The following is a 19087-nucleotide window of genomic DNA, read 5'->3' on the forward strand; positions in this document are numbered from 1 at the left end:
ACTGATTTTACTGTGTGTGTGTGTGAGGTGATTGAAGTGTTGTTTAAAATGTTCTCCGTTCTCTTCTTTCTCTGAATGCATGAATGCACACATGTGCCATTGAGGAATAGTCCTGTGCGCTTTGTTCTAGCATGTACAACGACTGAGGAAAGTAAATGTTTATATTCCGAAGTAAATGAACAACAGATATAGATCTGCATGATGCTCCTGAATTGATTTACACATTCACATAAACAAGCTGGGCGGGTGAATACGAGGCATGTAAATAACTAAAACAGAGAACTGCAGGCTTGATTGCAAGATAGCCCAATCAGATTGGATGTATATTATATCACTGTATTTACATAATTCAATCTCACTTTACAGAGCTCTGCTAATCAGCATGTGTCATGCTGGAACTGCCACAGGACAGAAGGTGAATGGGCTGGTCTTCACTGAAATTCATCGGTGTGTACTGAGCATGCTCAGTCAGACTCCTCCTGCACGCCTCATCACATTGCAAGGTTTTAGCCAGACTGATGAGCAACGTTCTTCACCACAACGACCAAAAACAGCGTCTCGCTCTGTGAGTCATGCCTTGCGGGCCATCCCACGGGACGCAATTATATGCAAAATGAAGGAAAGTTAAGTCCTTGCCCACCGTGATACGAGATCAAAATTAATATTTACACTCTTCCTAATAAATCTGTCCTATCTTTCCTATCCTCTCGCTCTCTCTCTTTCTGCAGGTGGGATGCTTTCCTCTAGGGTAATCTACTGGCAAGTGAAGATGTTTGCTTGAATCACACGCTTCACTGACACTCCCCACTAACAGCAGATTCATGGGAAGTGTGTCATTATTGTTATTACTTCGTGTGATTATTAAATCGCATTATCGTTCTTTCCTATTTGCGCGTGATTGGCACTAGGCTCAGGAGGTCTTGTTTGTTGATTATCGGCTTACTTTTTGGCAGAGTTAGACCTAAAAGCCTAACAGAATGATTTATTCAGATTATGTCGGATAAATTGACACAGAGAGGGAAAACTGTGAAGTGGAACTGGACGGGTTATGTTTGCAGGCTCAGATAAAAACTATGATAAAAATGTATAATAATTGTTATTAAAAATAGATTGGTGGCAGGGGTTTAAATGTTGATAAGGAAGGAATATTTTTGTACTAACCAGTTTTTTTTTTTTTTTTTTTTTTTTTTTTGGCGTAATGCTAGTCCCTCACACAGTGAAATCTTATTGGTTTAATGATAAGTTTAAGCACATTCAATGCATTTTATTCTGACCTTTTTGCTCTAATGAAATATAATAAAGGGTGAAAGATGCACATTAGACGCTTGAGTGAGTGAGTGAGTGACGTGAACGTGTAGCCAAGTATGGTGTCCCATTCTCAAATTATTATCTAATATAATATACATAAGATGCTTTATCTGTGTCTTTTATCATTCTGCCGAAGAGCAGAGGTTCCAAAACCTAATTTAGGGTGTACTTCAAGTAAATATTCAAAGCTCTTTTTAATTGTGATAGTGTCTCAGTCCACATTACATTCATATTTGTGTTTTTAGGAACCCCAACCAAATCTAATAATGATAATAATAATAGTTTTAACTCTAATTATAAAAATCGACAGATATTGTTGTCAATTGCAATTGTACAGTAAAATAAAAAAAATTATATTTGATCAAATAATGCATTACTTTATACTACAAGTTATAATATTAATATTTATGCCTCAAATGTTTAAACCCTCAAGCTTTTAACATTTCAAATCATCAAGCTTTATTTATTTTTTTAAAACGTAAATAAAATGTACTGTACCTAGTGAACTTTGCTTTGACAAATGCATGTTAAACTCACAGTACATGCAGAGATGGAGTTTGCTGCATTTACTGTGAACCGAGCCACTCTGAGACACTGACAACACTGGATCATCATGAGCGGTTTGCATGTGAATAAACACAGTTTGGGATCCTTTGTTTGGGAATCTCAGCTCCAGAGAGTTTGTGGAAATGTAGCTAATCTGTAGCTAAAATTAGTTAATCCGTCTCAAACAAGCAAAATCAATACTTTAGTTTGGCAAGCTTAATCACTATTCTTCATCAACAGAACACAAAATGCCTAAATTGTAAAGATTCATGCTTACAACTATGATCAATAACAATTTGTTTCCTTTAATTGACATGACCCCAACACATTACATCAGAACTTAAAGAAAAGTATGTTTCTTTCTGGGAATATTACTTTAAGTTGGCATTCTTGTCAGCTCAACTCTTAAATATTATCATTATTTACTGTGTTACAGATGCATTTTTTGTATGTGTCATAATGACGTTCTGTATTTGGAATCACTAAGCCATGCAGTTTTTTTCTTTGTTTTCAGTGGTCTCTCTGGTGGCTGCAAAAAATAGTAAACTGCCAGACTAGGTGTTTCTCATTGGGTGTGTCCCATAAATAGCTCACGTTACAGCATGATGGCACCAGCTTCCATTTTTAGATGCAATACTTCCTCACTTTACGTTTCCCTTTGTTGTGACATCCTCACAGTCATACCTCCTTCACTTTAACCTTTGATCTTTTTGATTTATCTGTCAAATTAGATGCATTGCAACAGGCCCAAACAAGGACTCTCAAAATTTCTGAATGCTTACAAAAGACCTGCAATCTGCTCCAAATTCTAGTGAGTTTGAAAAATCCTGTCTTTGAATTACGGATAATACACGCATGCCAGTTTTGATGGTCATGTCCTGCTTCTTATCTCCACTCTCTGTTTTATCATTATGGGATCTCAGAGGAGCCAGTAACAGATTGGTGCTGAATATGGGAAAGGATTTTGGCTGCATTTTCTAAATTCTTTCAGATGAGTGTTCCCTCGTGTGAGATGGTGGAGTACTCAATGTTTTCCCTGAATACAAGATCCTGTTGAAAGAAACGTTCACACCTCCAGTCGTGTGCAGATTGATGACTCGTGACACCCATATTTCATCCAAAGAGGCTAGTAAACAAACCATTCCGGACAGGCGCAATATGGAAATGTGCTTTCAATGTCTAAGAGACCAGGAAGTTATGACTGCACATGCTTTGTGGCTCCATTCCGGGTAATATACTCCCAGCACATTCAGTCATTATAAATGGACCACGGTCAGGGCCAAATTGACATCAAATGAGGGCTTTGAATTAGCCCTTCTCGTCGGCATTGATTTATGCTCAGTGGTAAATTGCATCTCCTGAGGAGACGCGCGTTCAAACAACAGCTTTTCAAGAGCGTAACTGATCTGGTTGTAAGAGATCCTGAAAGGGCTGGAGGCCCTCAGTCAGGAAAACATTAATTTCTGTGCAGAGAAAGAGAAGAGCATTCATTTCAAAGACCGATGCATTTTGTCTATTTCAAAGGCCGAGATAACATGTTTTAACAGTCATTACTTACTTAATGAACCACAGCTAATTTACATATCACAATCTTATGAGTGTATTTTGTAATATTCATTTTGATTCCTTCGTTATGTGACACAGGAGAGACAAAAGTGCTGCACGCTGCACTGCAAACACAATTGGTTTGATGGCCTACATGATGGCGTATATTTGCATCAGTTAATTATTTAAATATGTGTGGCTTCCTTTCTTAATCGGAATATTGGCTTTGTAATTGGGATGCTAGTGTCGTTTGAGTTTACGAGGGCTTGTTTCACTAACTAATGAACAGTATTTCATGAGAGCCTTGTGGTGTGTAACACAGTGTTGCTGGTCTGTCCGCCCCAGCGATGTGCCCGCTAGCATGCCCTCTGAGCCCTGCAATTCACCCACTGTTAATGAGATTCTAATATATGCGGTACGGTTCAACAAGCACGGAGCTGTCTTTCTGCACCAGGGCTCGTGTTCAGTGTGTCATGAGTGTGTGTATCTATAACAATAGTGTTTGTGTGTGTGTTTATTCTAAAAAGGATCATTGCAGTTTCTGCTGATTTCTGTCCTCTCTAAAGCTAGGTGAAGTTTCTCTAGCAACAGCCACATTGTGCCTTCATTATTTTAGGGAATCATTGTAGTCATCATAAACAGCTCTTAATTAAAGGCATTTTTGTTAACTTAGTCATTATGTAGTCTCCCAAGTTGATAAATGGTTTCCCAAGAGTATTTTAAAGATTACTTTGTGGAGTGGAAGAAATTGTGATTTTAAGTATCGCTGACACACAGAGCAAACCCCCTCTAATTTGTATATGTTCACTTGAACTCTGGCTCTAGGAAAGATTAGCATATTAAATGCCACAGCTTGCTTGTGATGAGGAAAAGGCTAAAAGTACAAAAAAAAAAAAAAATTGAGAATATTACATAAAAATAAACTCAACATTATAAAGCACAATATTACAGTTGCAAAAAAGGCTCCAAATGCACAAGCAAACAGTGCTACCCATGAACATGTAGCTCTGTTGTAGATGCACTCTTCCTCTACGTGCTAAAACACAGGTGCACATAGATTCCACAGCATTATTTTACAGCAATGTTCTTATCATAATTTTACATAGCTTATATGACAGGTTTGCCCTGCTCATGTTGCACTTAACTGTATTTTCCTTTTCAAAGCAATTCAAAACTAATGCAAATGTTGCCTAAATTAATGTTTTTTTTTTTATAACTAATGGCTTCCTGAAGATGTTTAAGTGTGGAAAAATAAAATAAAATAAAATCATGAATATCAGCACTTGTGTCTCTGAGGGTTATGGATGTCTGTGTGCTAGTGTATACGCATATAATAGAGGAATAGAGGGTAAGAAGACAAGAAAGGGAGACAGAGAGATACAAGAAAGCAAGTGGTATTTGTTCTAAATGCACAATGTAGCGCATTCAGAAATCTGGGCCAAAAAAACATTGATCCCAAAAGCTGGGCCTGGCGATTAGTTTCGGGAAGAAACTGAATGCATCGGATTCACTTGCTGCATTCATCATTCACACACTCAATAGCTGGAAATATTCTGCCTGCCAAAGAAAAAATAAAGCATGGTAAAAAATAAAAAATTAAATAAATAAAAATAAAAAAACAGCTCCTGTAATCATCAGAAAGTTAGATAAGGAATTAACAGGCCTCATTTTAAGTGAATTAGTTTTGCATTTAACCAAAAAGAGGGAAAAAAAGACAGTGTTTACAGATGCAGTTGTCTTGGTGGATATCAGAGAAGAGCTTTATTTCAACTCATGTTTTGTTATATGTTATTGTTATATGTTATGGTAGATTCACAAATCAAAACATCAAAAAAATAGAAAAAAAGAGGAAAAATAACAACATTGTCAAAACATCTCAAAACCTTCCACACCTAGAGCCACTTAGACCACACACAGAGACAAGTTATTCATTTAGCCCTCACTAGGGGTCCCTATTGCTCCTCTATTTGATCAGAGACTCACGCTTATGCTGAGGTTCCCACTAAATAGGCCTTTTCTTAAACTTAAAATATATCCAGAAGTACTTTATTTTTACATGCATGTAGCCAAGGTCATAGGTTTGATTCCCATGGTATGCATATACTGAGAAAACGTATAGTGTAGAATAAGAAAACTGCTTAAACGAACCTTTAGTAGGTTTTCTGGTCTTCACTCTGGGTTGTTGCCTAGTTTTGAGGGCTTTTGAGAATTTTAAGCTGGTGAGGCCAACTAAATCAGGCTGGGAGACGATTTTAAACCAGCTAAGGCCAGCAAACCAATGTTGGTTGCTTTATGTTTTTGTTTCAGTAGATAAAATGTAGGCTACATTTATTTTAAGCCTGTTAGCATGTGAATATGAACCAAAGTCATATTTGAATAGCCATAAATCAACTTTAACATCTAAATTACAAACTGTCCGGTCTCGAAAGTCTTATGCTGTGCATAAAAGCTTTATATATTTATTTTCCTTCCTTTAATAAACATTGGAACACAGTGCGTAAAAACTGCGTTTTGTAAAATGAAAATGTTTTTGTTAATCTATCTGCCGCCTCGGTTGCAGTGATGAGGAGTTTTCCTTGCTTGTGACTGGCTGTCTTTTTAGTGCACCTGTTCTGTCGGAAAGTCCCATTGGCTAGCTAAGATGTCATTCATTTTCGCCTCTTCTTCACGCGCTTCCCGCTCTTAGCGCTGGAGTGCCAGCTTGACTGTTGGCTGTCTCAGGAGAACTGCGCGAGGAAGTTCATTTTAGGGAAAGCGAAGAGAAAAATCAGACATGTTAACGCAAAAGCTGCGTCACAGGAGCGATGGGAACATTTCATAGAGCGTTAGTGGCGACCGCCGATGGTTTTGCGCTCCCGTGCGCCAAGAGACGGATTTATAGGACGCGCGTCTATCCTCGAGCTCGCGCGGAGAACACCACCAACTTCTGCGGCGCGTGACTTCATTACGCCACCGCTCCGGACCTCTATACTTGTGTTTTAAACTTTATGTATTGAAGGAATAATAACACCAGAAGAACAATGACAGTGACTTTCCCTCGCTTATGATAACGCTTTACTACTTTAGTGAAGGGTTTGATTCTCCTTTCTAACGGAATTTTGCTGATAGTTAAAGGACACGGATTTTTTGGGGACCGCAACAACGCTAATTTGCAGTTGAACCAGTTACAATATCACATGACTTTCCACAGGATTATGTTATTTATTCAACAAATAATCACACTAGACTATTCATAATGTTGTTTTTAAATATTGTACTACTACCCAGAAAGCCAAAGATGATCGCTGTACGGATGGCGTTACTGCACGCGCTCCTCGTCGCGTCTCTCCACGGAGGTAAAGAAACATTTACGCACATCCAAAACTTGTTGCGAGATGCAAATCGTGCAGAATAAATATAACCAGCATGATAAAAATGACAAGCATCCTTCATGTATTCAAACAGCTGTTTGTTATTAAGCCCAGTGTCAGTGCGCTTTCACGTTTGTTGCGAGAATGCAAAAAAAAAGGAAGATAAAAAAAGTTAGTGCTGGCTGCTCCCAATTCCATTTAACCCATTTTAACATCTTAATTTACACTTTAAATATCTATATATGAATACATACACTTCTGAGGTAAGTGACTCGTGCGTTTGGTCGTTGGAAAAGACTGTGGCGCAGCGACAGCAGCGGTGTGGTTTTGTTGTGCCAAGCGTGTAAATAATAGAAATGTTGGTTTCTCACCTTGTTTTGCAGTCTTATACTTAGCATTATACATGCACGTAGTAAGCTGGCAAGACAGAGATGTAGAAATAGGATGATTGAAGCGTCTTACACGAAATATTGCGCAGAAATAACCGTTTTATGACAGTGACACGAGCACACATTTTTTCTCATTTAGAAAGGGTGCGTGATGTGCAATGTTTTAGATGTTTATTTTTATTTTTACTTTAGAGTATTTTACGCAAATTCAAAAACATCTTCCTGTGTAAATGAAAGTAAGCTTAATTTCTTCTAACAGGAGTATTTTCTGTTTATGTCATTAATTTTTAAAAACTTGTTAAATGAACTGATGTGGTAACTAACACAGATGCATTTCATCTTTTAGCCTATTTAAATAGTTTATGGGGAAAGTACTGTTATATTTGAGTAAGTATTGTATAAATACAAAGATATTTGCTGTGCTAAAGGTGAGCAACCCTATTTTCACTGTCCACAGAAGCAAGAGACAGTGATGAAATGAGCAGGCTTGTGTCCCAGCAGCGTGCTGTTTTTATTCATCCTCTCCAGCTGAGGACCCACAGTGGCCTTCACATCTATTTTTACTTGTACTATCCCAGCAAGTCTGAAACTGGACATGTCGTTCAAACAATTAGGCTGTGGGGGTGAGACAGACCAAAAGTGTGGGGGATTTTAAAATTAGAAAGTATGTGTTGAAGATCTTCCAACGTGAGGGATGTCAAGTCTTTCCAAGTGTGTGAGGGCTTGGATGGTATCAGAGATGTTGACTCTGGAGACAGCAGTTGCTGATCAAGCACTGAAACTGTCATCAGCATCATTACATTTAACCCCCAGCCTCCTTCCCAGCAAACGTGGCCTCATACTGCTGTGTGTAATGGACTACATGCAAAAAATACATCACTTTCATGTTCAGACAGCATATGGTTTGAATGCATGGAATTTTGTCTGGTGAAATGTGCAATATTCACAGGAATATTTGCAGATTTGTGTTTGTAGAGCACTGTGCCATGCTTGCATGTTAGTGTCTGTCAGTATGATTATGAAAGTGCCAGTTGTTTGATTATTTTTGTTTCTTTTAGACTATAGAATTGCTGACATATAGTAGGATGGACTGTTAAAATTGCACAGCATATGAGGAATGGAAGCAAGAAGCAGAAAAAAGCTTATAATGTGCATGTGTCTGTGTGATGTGCCAGTGTTTAATGACTGAGGAGACAGATCTGTGAGTGAGTTACACCAAATTTGCATTTTGTCTACAATTGAAGGCCTGTTAACACACCTGTTCTCAGCGACGCCATCGATAAATCTGTGGGATGAAAGGTTTTTGTTGCTTCAGGGAGTTTTAGGAGTTTAATTGACAAAAGCAGATGGATGTTTACAGAAGGACCATCTTCCAAGAAGGGCTTAGAGCTCATTTTCCTAGCTGTGTGAAAACTGACTGTGAAACATCTCTCATCTTCAGCTTCCCCTCCTGCGTCTGATGGCAGATATCTGTGTGTTTCGGGGCTCAACCGCAGGTCTGAGCAGTTGTAACGAAACCAGAGGTGTTATTAAAACTGTCAGACTATCAGGCTGTCAAACACAGTTGCCCTGCCACACACACATACACACACACACACACGCATTTTGTACACGTGCAGACACACACTGGCCGTGTGCGAGCCAGGCCGAGCAAGGGGCCCATATGTTTGAAGGTTGGCTGACACCAGGGAGATGATTTGCTCTAGGGAGACTGTGAAGCTTAAATCTCTTTCGCTAGCTCTCTCTCTCTCTCTCTCTACTCGTTCATACAAACACACAACCATGCAGGCATTCAAGCATACTTATGTGCACAGACACACACCCCCTTGGTGGATTTTCTTGCTGACAAACTGTCTAGCAAAGCAAGAAATAGTGCATTTTTGCTTTGTTTCTTAAATTCATCAGATTAAATGCAAGATTCACAGCTAGAAGTGTGAGAGCTGTGAATGTGTGCTTTTAATAATCCATAGCCAAAGAGGGATAATCAAGAAGATATTTCCCAACAGATTGGCATCCAGAGAGAAAGAAGGGATAGTGGACAGGAGGGGGGCAGATGAGTGAAAGTAATGACTGTGATCATTATCGCCTATGTTTTTAATTGAGATAATGACCCAGAGGAAGACAATAAAACTCCCAAAGGAAAGATTTCTTTCTCTCTTTCTCCCCCTTCTTCTTTCATTTCCCCCTGTATTTTTCTCTTCAATTTCCTAGAAGTGACTGCATGATATTTCATCAGTTTTGATAGCCCCACTTCCAAGATGGCTTTATAACCCCGAACAAAGAAGCATTGTTATTTGGGAGTCTAAAGGTAAATGTTTCCTTAGAAATCCTCTGTTGTGTTCTCATACGAAATACTTAAATGAGATTCTGTCAGTTCTAAACCTCAGAGGTGGAGAGAAGGAAGTTTGCTAAGACCGAAATGATTTTCCATTACAAAAGCAAAAAGACCAGTTAGCGAGTTCCCATTTTGCAAACGTAATAAAATTGAAAACTTTCATCTCAGCAAATTGATTTCAGTTGGATTCAGAAAGGAAGAATGAAGAGGGGGTAAAAAATCATTAGATCATTGGAGCGTGACTATACCGTGGGACTTTTGGAATTTGCGTATAGCGGTGAGAACACACAGGCTTCCGCTTTACTTATTAGTTCATTCACTCATTCTGTGACTTTGTGAAGGAGATTTTTGCATTAGAGAAGGGCATGTGGGTAAATACAAATCCAGACTGAAGGAGAACAGTAGACTGTGATACAAATTGGCAGCAAAAGCAAGACTCGATGGATTGATAAAGAAGGCATGAATACATAGAATTATGACTCAAGAATATATGTGTATCTCTATTTTATTCAGTTGCTTTCTTGAGAATTTTTTTCTTTTTACTATCTATTTGCAGGCTGCTGGAAGGTAGTTCTCTGTCATTAATGACTCTCGGCCAGCAGTTCATTTAGCACGTTCATGCCCTCAGAACGCTTGAGAAATTACTGGCATTATCATCAGCTAGACTTCACATATTATCATGCTCTCTTTTGGATGTATTTTAGCCATATGGTATTGGCTCAGGAAATTAGAGTTGCACTTTTGTGTTACTAGTTGGCTATCATTCTCTTTTTCTTTCTCACTACGGCAATTTTCTGTATCGATTAGGCTTGGTTCTTTCTTCTGTGATAATGTGAGAAAGGGAGAGTGAAGGAGGGGAAAAAGAGGATACTGGGGGTGTTAGAGGTGGCTCTTGTTTGTGTAGTTGGAATAATTAACGCTCATTAAGAGGGTGATGAGAGGCTTTGGGGTGATGCTACTTGTTAGGATAATTAGAGTCAAATAGGCCTCATTATGCAAATTGGTAGGAAGTGTGATTCTGTCAGTGTTTACCTGAACTCTGTCGTACTTATGACTTCAGATAGAGAGAAATAAAATAAGCAATGATCTATTTAAGAGATGTGAAAGAAAAAAACAAGTAATGAGATGACAGAAACGAGGGAGGATGGATGAAATCTGTAATCTGTAATCAAATAGAAGCTCGGAGGGCAATAAAGAAACTGCTCCATTTTCAGGGAAATGAAATGTTTCTCAAATTATTTTACCGTAGAGAGATAGGTGGATATCCCTCAAAGGCCAACTCCATTGCAGTAAGAAAAAACAACTCTCTTTATAATAGGATGGGTGAAAATATTAAAACAAAATACAATGCCATTCAAGTAGCAGTGTCAAAACTAACACCGTGAAGTCATTGTGCTGTGGTGAAGACCATTCAATGTGTCAGTATTTTCTGTTCCTCTAGAGAGCACGTGTGTAGTGGTCTGCAAAGTATTTTAAAGTGCTGGAAACCGAGACTGTGAAATGTGGGTGATTTTATATATTTATGAGGCTTATGTGTCTGTATAGGCATCGACCTCAACTGTGGCTCTACTAAGGTGTGTGTGTGTGATGGATCTAGGCTCTTGTTAACCGCAGGCCTCAGTGGGTGATTACTTCTCAACATGTTGCCTGTCCTGCTGAGTTTTGGCACCATGATACACATGCACGCACGCACACACACACACACACACAGTTAAAGGAATAGTTCACCCTAAAATGAAAATTCTGTCATTAATTACTCACCCTCATGTCGTTCTAAACCCATAAGACTGCCGTTCATATTCGGAACACAAATTAAGATATTTTTGATAAATTCTGAGAGCTCTCTGACCCTCCATAGAAAGCAGATAATAATCCATGTGACATCAGCGGTTCAACCATAATATTATAAAGCTACAAGAATACTTTTTGTATGCAAAGAAAACAAAAATAACGACTTTACTCAACAATTTGTCTCCTCTGCTTCACCCTAGCGCCATTTTGGAGAATATCCACTGAACGTAAACAGCGCATGCTGTTCTGTGTCAGCTGCATCATGCAGATAAATTGTTTTCATTCAAATCAAAGTGTAATCAACGTAGAAAACGTATTCGAGTGACGCAGCTGACACAGAATAGCATACACTGTTTGACTTGGATACTCTCCAAAATGGCGCTAGGGTGGGGAGACAAATTGTTGAATAAAGTTTTTATTTTTGTTTTCTTTGCATACAAAAAGTATTCTCGTAGCTTCGTAAAATTATGGTTGAACCACTGATTTCACATGGATTATTTTACAGATCTCCTTGCTATGTTTCTGGACCTTGATCGTGGTAATTACATTGCTATCTATGGAGGGTCAGAGAGCTCTAAGAATTATAAAAAAATATCTTAATTTGTGTTTTGAAGATGAATGGAGGTCTTACGGGTTTAGAACGACATGAGGGTGAGTAATTGATGACAGAATTTTAATTTTTGGGTGAACTAACCCTTTAAGACCTAAATGACTTTGCTCAGAGTTGGGTGGAGTACGCACAGTGCTGTGTGTGTATGCGTACAGCTCATCTTGGCACTAGATCACTCCATCACTTTGCCTGGCATAAGTTCTGTCAGATGGTCTGTCTGCTTGGCGTGACCTTACTGCTCTCTGTACGCCTGCGATGCAATAATAGATAAATAATGCTTCTGTTCACAACATAAAACTTCCTTGGTGAACAACTTAAAATAGAAAGAAACAAATTAACATTCCACATGGTGCAAGAGTACGTTCTGAATGTTTCACGCCCTCAAATTGGTAATTTCTGTTTCTTTCTGTTGTTGGTCAGATGAACAACCTCAGTCTATGTTTTGTTTTAATAAGTAGTTTTGATTGAAAAAAAGAAGTCATTTATCCAATTAGAATAACAAGAAGCAGATGAAGCCTTGTCAACTTATTTATAAAAATACACAACCATATACAGTAGAATGTAATTCCCAATAGTTCAGATTTTGCTTCCCTATCAAAAATTTCTCAGGCCTTCCGTTAAGAAATATATATAAAAAGAAAATTAACACACACACACACACACACACACACACACACACACACATTTACTCAGCTATCAAAAAACTGTTTATTTTTATACTTTGTTTAGTTTTACAAATGAGGACATCCCCAAATGGAGATTTTTGGAGATTTCATCAGGTTTTGTCAAGTTTTATTGGTACATATTTGTATTTGCTTTTCATATATTTTTCACTAAATTTCAAGTTTTCATGTTCACTAAAATGATTTTTTTCTCAATTTTATTTCCTCATTGGCATGAAATGGATATTTATTTGGTAAATGCATGTTATAGATCTTATTTTGAATGATTAATACATGTATATGTTTATTTATTTATTTACTTTTTTGACTTCTTAATGTTTAATCAAAATGTCATAACTCAATCTTCTGGTGAAAACAACAGACTTCTGTCTGGTGACGTATGCTGGACCTCTCCAATCATTTAGTCTGCTTAAACCCTGCTTCTTCACAATCTAAAATCCTGATGGATAGAACCACTCCAGTCGTACTTTTTGTTCTTTTTTTGATATGTTACTTTCAGCTGCACTTAACAAAACGGAAAACAAAAGATCTATTGCTACTTCTGTTTTTCATTTGCTAATTTAATGTACAATTCTCACTCCCTATCAACTCTAGCTCTGTTATGCTGGTCCTACGGCAGTGGATCATGCTGTTTTGTTAAACCATGATGTGTTGCAAAAAAGTTAACTATAAAATTGTAAATATGCCATACGCAAAAAGAGTATGTCATGACTTTGGTAGCACAACATACTCTTCCCCAAAATGACCTTTGATGTTGTGAACACTGACATAAAAGTGAGATGGTATTTCACAGAGCAGCTGATGATCCTAAATAGCATGGAGATTGTAATGTGTGATTTATGCCATCCATGGAAATTTCTGATAAACTGTTGGCATTTCTACTAACTATACCGGTCCCTGAGAAAGTCACATCCTTGTGTGTGTGCATGTGTATATAATAATAAAACCTACATCCTTGCCTCACATGGACACACACACATGCACACACGCACGCACGCACGCTCACAATGATATTGATGCACATCTGACATTTTAAGGCTCCATGCATCTTGAGAGGTGGGGTTGGGGGGTGTGGGGTGGGACCGGTGACATTTCATGCAGCCATAATGTTATTTATGATGGCAAAGGGGCACTGGAGAGGGTACAGCAGGCGCTGCCTGTGTGTGCCACAACCCATCTGTCTCTTTGCCCCCCTCTTTTCCTTTTCTCACTCCCTTTCTCTCTCACTTTCTGTGGGTGAAAAGGTAGCAGCGTTTTCTCTTCACCCCGAGGCCTCAGAGATATTCCCGCCTGCTTTCCCCTGATAAGACAAACCTACAGCACTTACCTTTCCCTCTCTCCTCCGCTCTCTCTTCTCCAGCCTCTGCTTTAAGAGGCAGAAAGGGGTGTAATCTTTAGGGAACTTTACGTAAGTGCGGTAGAAGAGACCTGTGATATTTGCTTTCACTCAGAATTCTGCTGCTGGTACCTCTTTATACTACCAGTGCTTTGAGTGGGTCTGCTAACATGTTAGGAGTGATGGTATGAAGCCAATTTTTGTTTTTTGCCAAGTAGACTGCAATTGTTTAAAAGTACAAAGTAGCACTTAATATACACCTTGTGAAATGACTAATGGTTGTTTCAGTGCTGTTGTATAATTTCATAATTTTTAAGAGTTTTGTTTTGCTTTGTATGAACCAGTTGCAATGGTAAGAGAAATGAATGAAGGCTCAAGCAGTAATTCTACTATGGAGTCACGTTATGTTCCACATCACACCTCACATACTGGCGCTGCCCATTTCCCCTCCAGAACATACCCCCTCTTCTTTGGCACATGTGGACATTTGAAACACAAAAATGGGAGAAACAAAAAGTTGACACGTGACAACACAAGATGAATCATCTGTCTAATGCCACCAGCACAGAAGATCCTTAAGGAGCCTTACAGAACACCAATGCAAAGCATCAACACAACTTCCTTAAAGCAAAGCAAGGATACGGGTGAAGGCAGCCCATCTAGTGCAGCTCATAATCCTTGAACTTGTCGGGAAGCTGACGGAGACGGCCTGACTGCTGAGGAGCCTGCACCGGAACAGCTGAGAGGGAGGCCAACTCATAACACGGGACCTCCACCGAACCTGATGGGGACATGGCCCTACACTTCGGACATCTGCTGCCATCAGACCAGGGGGTGGTGAAGCAGGTGTCGCTATCGACAGGGGGATATCAGGGTCGCTCAGAGGGGCAACAAGTGTTACTTCGCACTCCTCTTTGCTCTCAGATGCTGCACCATCATCACAATGACCTGTGACACATGGAAAAGAGACAACTTTATAACAATCTGTTAAGCGACCCTTATAAGAAGAACGCCGCAATTGGGAACCTGTAAACTGATGTCACAAGATATTTGCTTCAAGCCCGTGACTTGTTACGGTCACTATACAAATACACAAGGTCGTCAGGGCAAATAACAAGGCTAGGTTCCCCTCCAACTCAGTGGAGCTTTAGCTTTAACACTGTAAGGGTGGTTAGCCAGGTGTTGTGCAGGCTGCAACGCAATCAGTTCCCGGTCATGCACGGTAACTGTTTGAGAGAGAACTGATCACGCTGCAACAACATCTTACAGGCTGACATGCCACATGTCTGAATACGGCTATTTAACCAAGCAACAGCTACAGACAATAGCAAGGGGGTGACGATCCCACAGTGTGGTTCTAGTCGCAAAATCTCACCCTGTAGCTCCTGTATGGCCTTTTGAGCCAACGGATTTTTGTTGATATTTTTAGCATCACCAACCTCAATGGCCAGCCTGTATTGAGTAAGCACTGTGTCCTTGGCCAGTGCTGAAAAACCTGGTGCTGGGTCAGTTCTAACTATAGCAAAGGGGCCATCGAGCGGACAAAGGCCATAACGTTTAAGCATGTCAGCTGCAAAGGTAGACCCAACCATCTCAGGTGGATCACAGCTGGACTGCTCCACTGCGAACACGGGACTCGCCAGCGTGGCACATTGGTGACATCGCTTACTGGTAAGCTAGATGGCCGAATCCAAGTCTAGCCAGTACTGGCCAATGACAAGTCTCAACTGGTGAGCCGTGGAGTGATCTAACCTAATGTGCAATGACATAAGCAACCCATGCAGTACTGGCCTCGGAACAACGATGCATTCGGTAGTGTTTGACAGGGGTGTGTCACGCTGCACAAATAACAGCCCATCACTTGCTAAGGTAACAGTATTCAAATACTGTTTCACATCTTTGACATTGGTAACTCTATTGGAAGGGCGTGTACCCTGCCGAAGATGTGCGCGTACCCTATGAAGGTCTGGACACTCAGCCTGAATAGACACCCATGTGGCCCTATTGGCAAAGGGCACCTTTTGAGCTCCCCGCAAGATGTCGGCAACATCATTATGGCACTCAGCAGAGACCATGTATTCACGGACGAAGCTACACACCTGACATGCCGGACTGTCACATTGTGCAGCGTGGGGACTAGCATAATATGAAGGGAGAATAGCAGCCCCAGCAACATGAAGAACAGAGACCTGAAAGCGGCTTGCAGTAGACAAGAAAGTAGTAACACGTGGGCTCACAGAAAATTCCCCCTTACACAGCTTCTCAAAGGCCTGTATGCATGGTTTACTGTCAGTGAGCACACACGCCTTAGGTGATGACTGAATAATATATTGACCAAATGCTTCAGGGCAGATGGTATAGCTAGGGCCTCAATCTCACACGGAAGCCAATTTCTAAAATGTCCGGCGATCAGAAACTTTTCCCCCCTTGTAACATGCATTGTTGTGCCCAGCCCTGGATTCCTAAGAGCACCATCGGTGACAATCCAAATTTGATAATCAGGTCATGGTATCTACACAGCGCAGCTAGTGGATAACGTCTGCTGAGCCCTATGAAAACTTTGGAGGAGCTCATCTGACCACACAACTGCAGCCGTCGACAGGAGGGGTGCACAAGGCCATTGTTGGAATGTGGTGCGAACTGGCATGAATAGTACCCTGACTCCAGACCCACCCGAAATGTTGGTCTGGACTGGGGCAATGACCGTCTTACTGGGAGATAAGCACAGATTGCATGCCTGGAGAGCCATTAAGACCTTTTTTCACACTGCAAGAAGATCCTCAAGGGTATCGGCACCACAGTACAGGTCATCATCGACCTTGTTCACCTATCCCTGTTGAAGGAGGTCACCGAGCACATGACAGGTTAACTCTTTTAATGCTGTTTCTGAGCCGGGCATGCCCATGGCACATTTGGCAAACACACGGACTCCTTTAAATGGCGTGACCACACCGCAGCACTTCATAGAAGATTTAGAAAGTGGAATTTGGTAGAACATCCTTGGTATCAGACGCAGTGTGGCATCCACATTCGGCATCAGCGATGGTTGGGGTTCAAAAAAAACCGCGAATGCTGTAAGAAGACGAAACCCCCCATTAGGCTTTTTGACAAGAAACGATGGGTTGACATATTCCACATCGACATCAATGTCCTCGGGCTTTCAAAAAACACCAAGTGACTCCAGCACATCAAACTAAGCCTGCAGTTCCTGCAACTGGCCTCTGGAGTACTTCGGAACTCTTCCCTTCCGGACAGACCCCATGTTTACCCTTGCTTGGTAGGGACAAGCAGCACCATTATAGCCCCTAAACTGTGGACTGAAGACCTCATCAAATTCCCTATGGACCTCCTGAAATTTAGCTCTAATGTCCACCGTCATAATGCCATTGGGGTCGAATTAGATAAGGTCAGAGAATTGTGTTGTACTGTGCGTACTGGGTTTGTGCGAGCGACAGCTTGAGGAACTTCCAACTGGGCTTGTTCAGTTTGGGACTCCGGTATGTAGGTCATGCGAACACGGCATACATGATCATGTTTTCTAATGCCCTGTGATGCGTCAGTCAGATTGGGAATTCTGATGTTTAATATTTTTTGGAACCTGTGATACTTTTTTCAGGATTCTTTAATGAATAAACAGTTAAAAAGAACTGCATTTATTTAAAACAAATCTTTTGTGACAGTAAAAGTCTTTACCTTAACCTTTTTTAATTAATTATTGAATTATCATCTGATGTCTGCATCGCTCCTTAGGCACAGGTAGCCTATAGTCTACTTCACTTTCTGTGTTCCGTTGTGTCTCGTGTATGTCAAGTTGCTGTTGTGTTCTGGTTTTGTTTCTCTGCGTTCCAGTTTGCCTGTGTTCCCTTGTTTGTTTCTTTGGTTTTTTATTTGTTAATTAGTTCCACACACCCGTTCTGTTTCTCCTTAATTGAACTGTACTTGTATTTAATCCCTGTCTGTTCCTCAGTTGTCTGCTATTATTTGTGTTTGGATTGATTTTTCCTGTGGATTTATTATTAAAATTCCCTTTTGGATTATACTCCTTTGCCATGCGCTTTATTATACAGTCAGCACACGTTGCAGCGTACAGCCACACCCACACCCACACAGCTTTTAAGGTATAGCTACTCTACAGATGAGTGTGGATGGATGAGCCGGATGATCCCGCTGCCAACACCAATGCCAGTCATCGTCCATCGCGATGTTTATAAATATATATATATATATATATATATATATATATATACACACACATAAATATACACACACACACATAAATGTTATTAGAGTTGTGCTAGTGAGGACATTTTCCCAGGAAATTATATTACTATAAAAAATGTAAACGATGGTGGGGGACAGGGCCACGGTGGGCAAGTGACATAACCTGTGTTGCGGCTTAACACCTGTAACACAGACTATTGCAGCAAGCAAACATATATATATATATATATATATATATATATATATATATATATATATATATATATATATATATATATATATGTGTATATACGAATGTGTCAAATTTTGTATTAAAGGGGTCATATGATAACCTAAAAAGTCATATGATAATTGCTAAAAAATTTGGTGTAATGAAATGTTTATGCGGTTTAAGGTAAAAAAAAACATTAATTTCCACATACTGTACATTATTGTTTCTCCTCTATGCCCCGTCTTTCTGAAACACTTAGTTTTTTAAAAAGCTCATCGTTCTGAAAAGAAAGTTTTGCAGAAATGTTACACCCCTTGTCATACTGTGATACCTCTGTAAATAAATAGTATGTGACGTAAATGTTACGCCCCTTGCCATACTGTGATGTGTGTCCCAGTCAGAACAATGGCGCTACAAGACAAAAACAATAAAACTCATTACAAATGAGCCATTTGTTGCATCCAGAGGGGACATAATTATGGATTATAATGACTTTTACTCATATTTCATGTATTGCAACGCGCCGCATACACATAAAACCATGTCTGCATTTGTGATCGAAGAAACGACAAACAACAAGCTCTACTCTACACCAGCGGTTCTCAATTCCAGTCCTCGCGGCCCCCAGCTCTGCATATTTCGCACGTCTCTCTTTGTCAACACACCTGATTCTGATAATCAGCTTGTTAGAAGTGAGCTCCCTGCATGAACTGTGTTCCCATTGACATGGTCCCTACACAGTGTTCATTGCTCCCTACTCCC

General features: G+C 40.0%; 1 protein-coding gene across 1 annotated transcript in view; it reads left to right on the plus strand.

Annotated features, from left to right (window-relative positions):
* The first annotated feature begins 6070 nt into the window (after window positions 1–6070).
* LOC109059854 (transmembrane protein 132C-like) overlaps window positions 6071–19087 on the plus strand; it is a 202205-nt gene continuing 189188 nt past the window's right edge. Inside the window, exon 1 of the mRNA XM_042751195.1 lies at window positions 6071–6734. Coding sequence (XP_042607129.1) covers window positions 6635–6734 — 100 coding nt within the window. The 5' untranslated portion in view covers window positions 6071–6634. The remainder of the gene's footprint in view (window positions 6735–19087) is intronic.

This window comes from Cyprinus carpio, chromosome A5, assembly GCF_018340385.1.
Source record: "Cyprinus carpio isolate SPL01 chromosome A5, ASM1834038v1, whole genome shotgun sequence".
Lineage (NCBI taxonomy): Eukaryota > Metazoa > Chordata > Actinopteri > Cypriniformes > Cyprinidae > Cyprinus > Cyprinus carpio.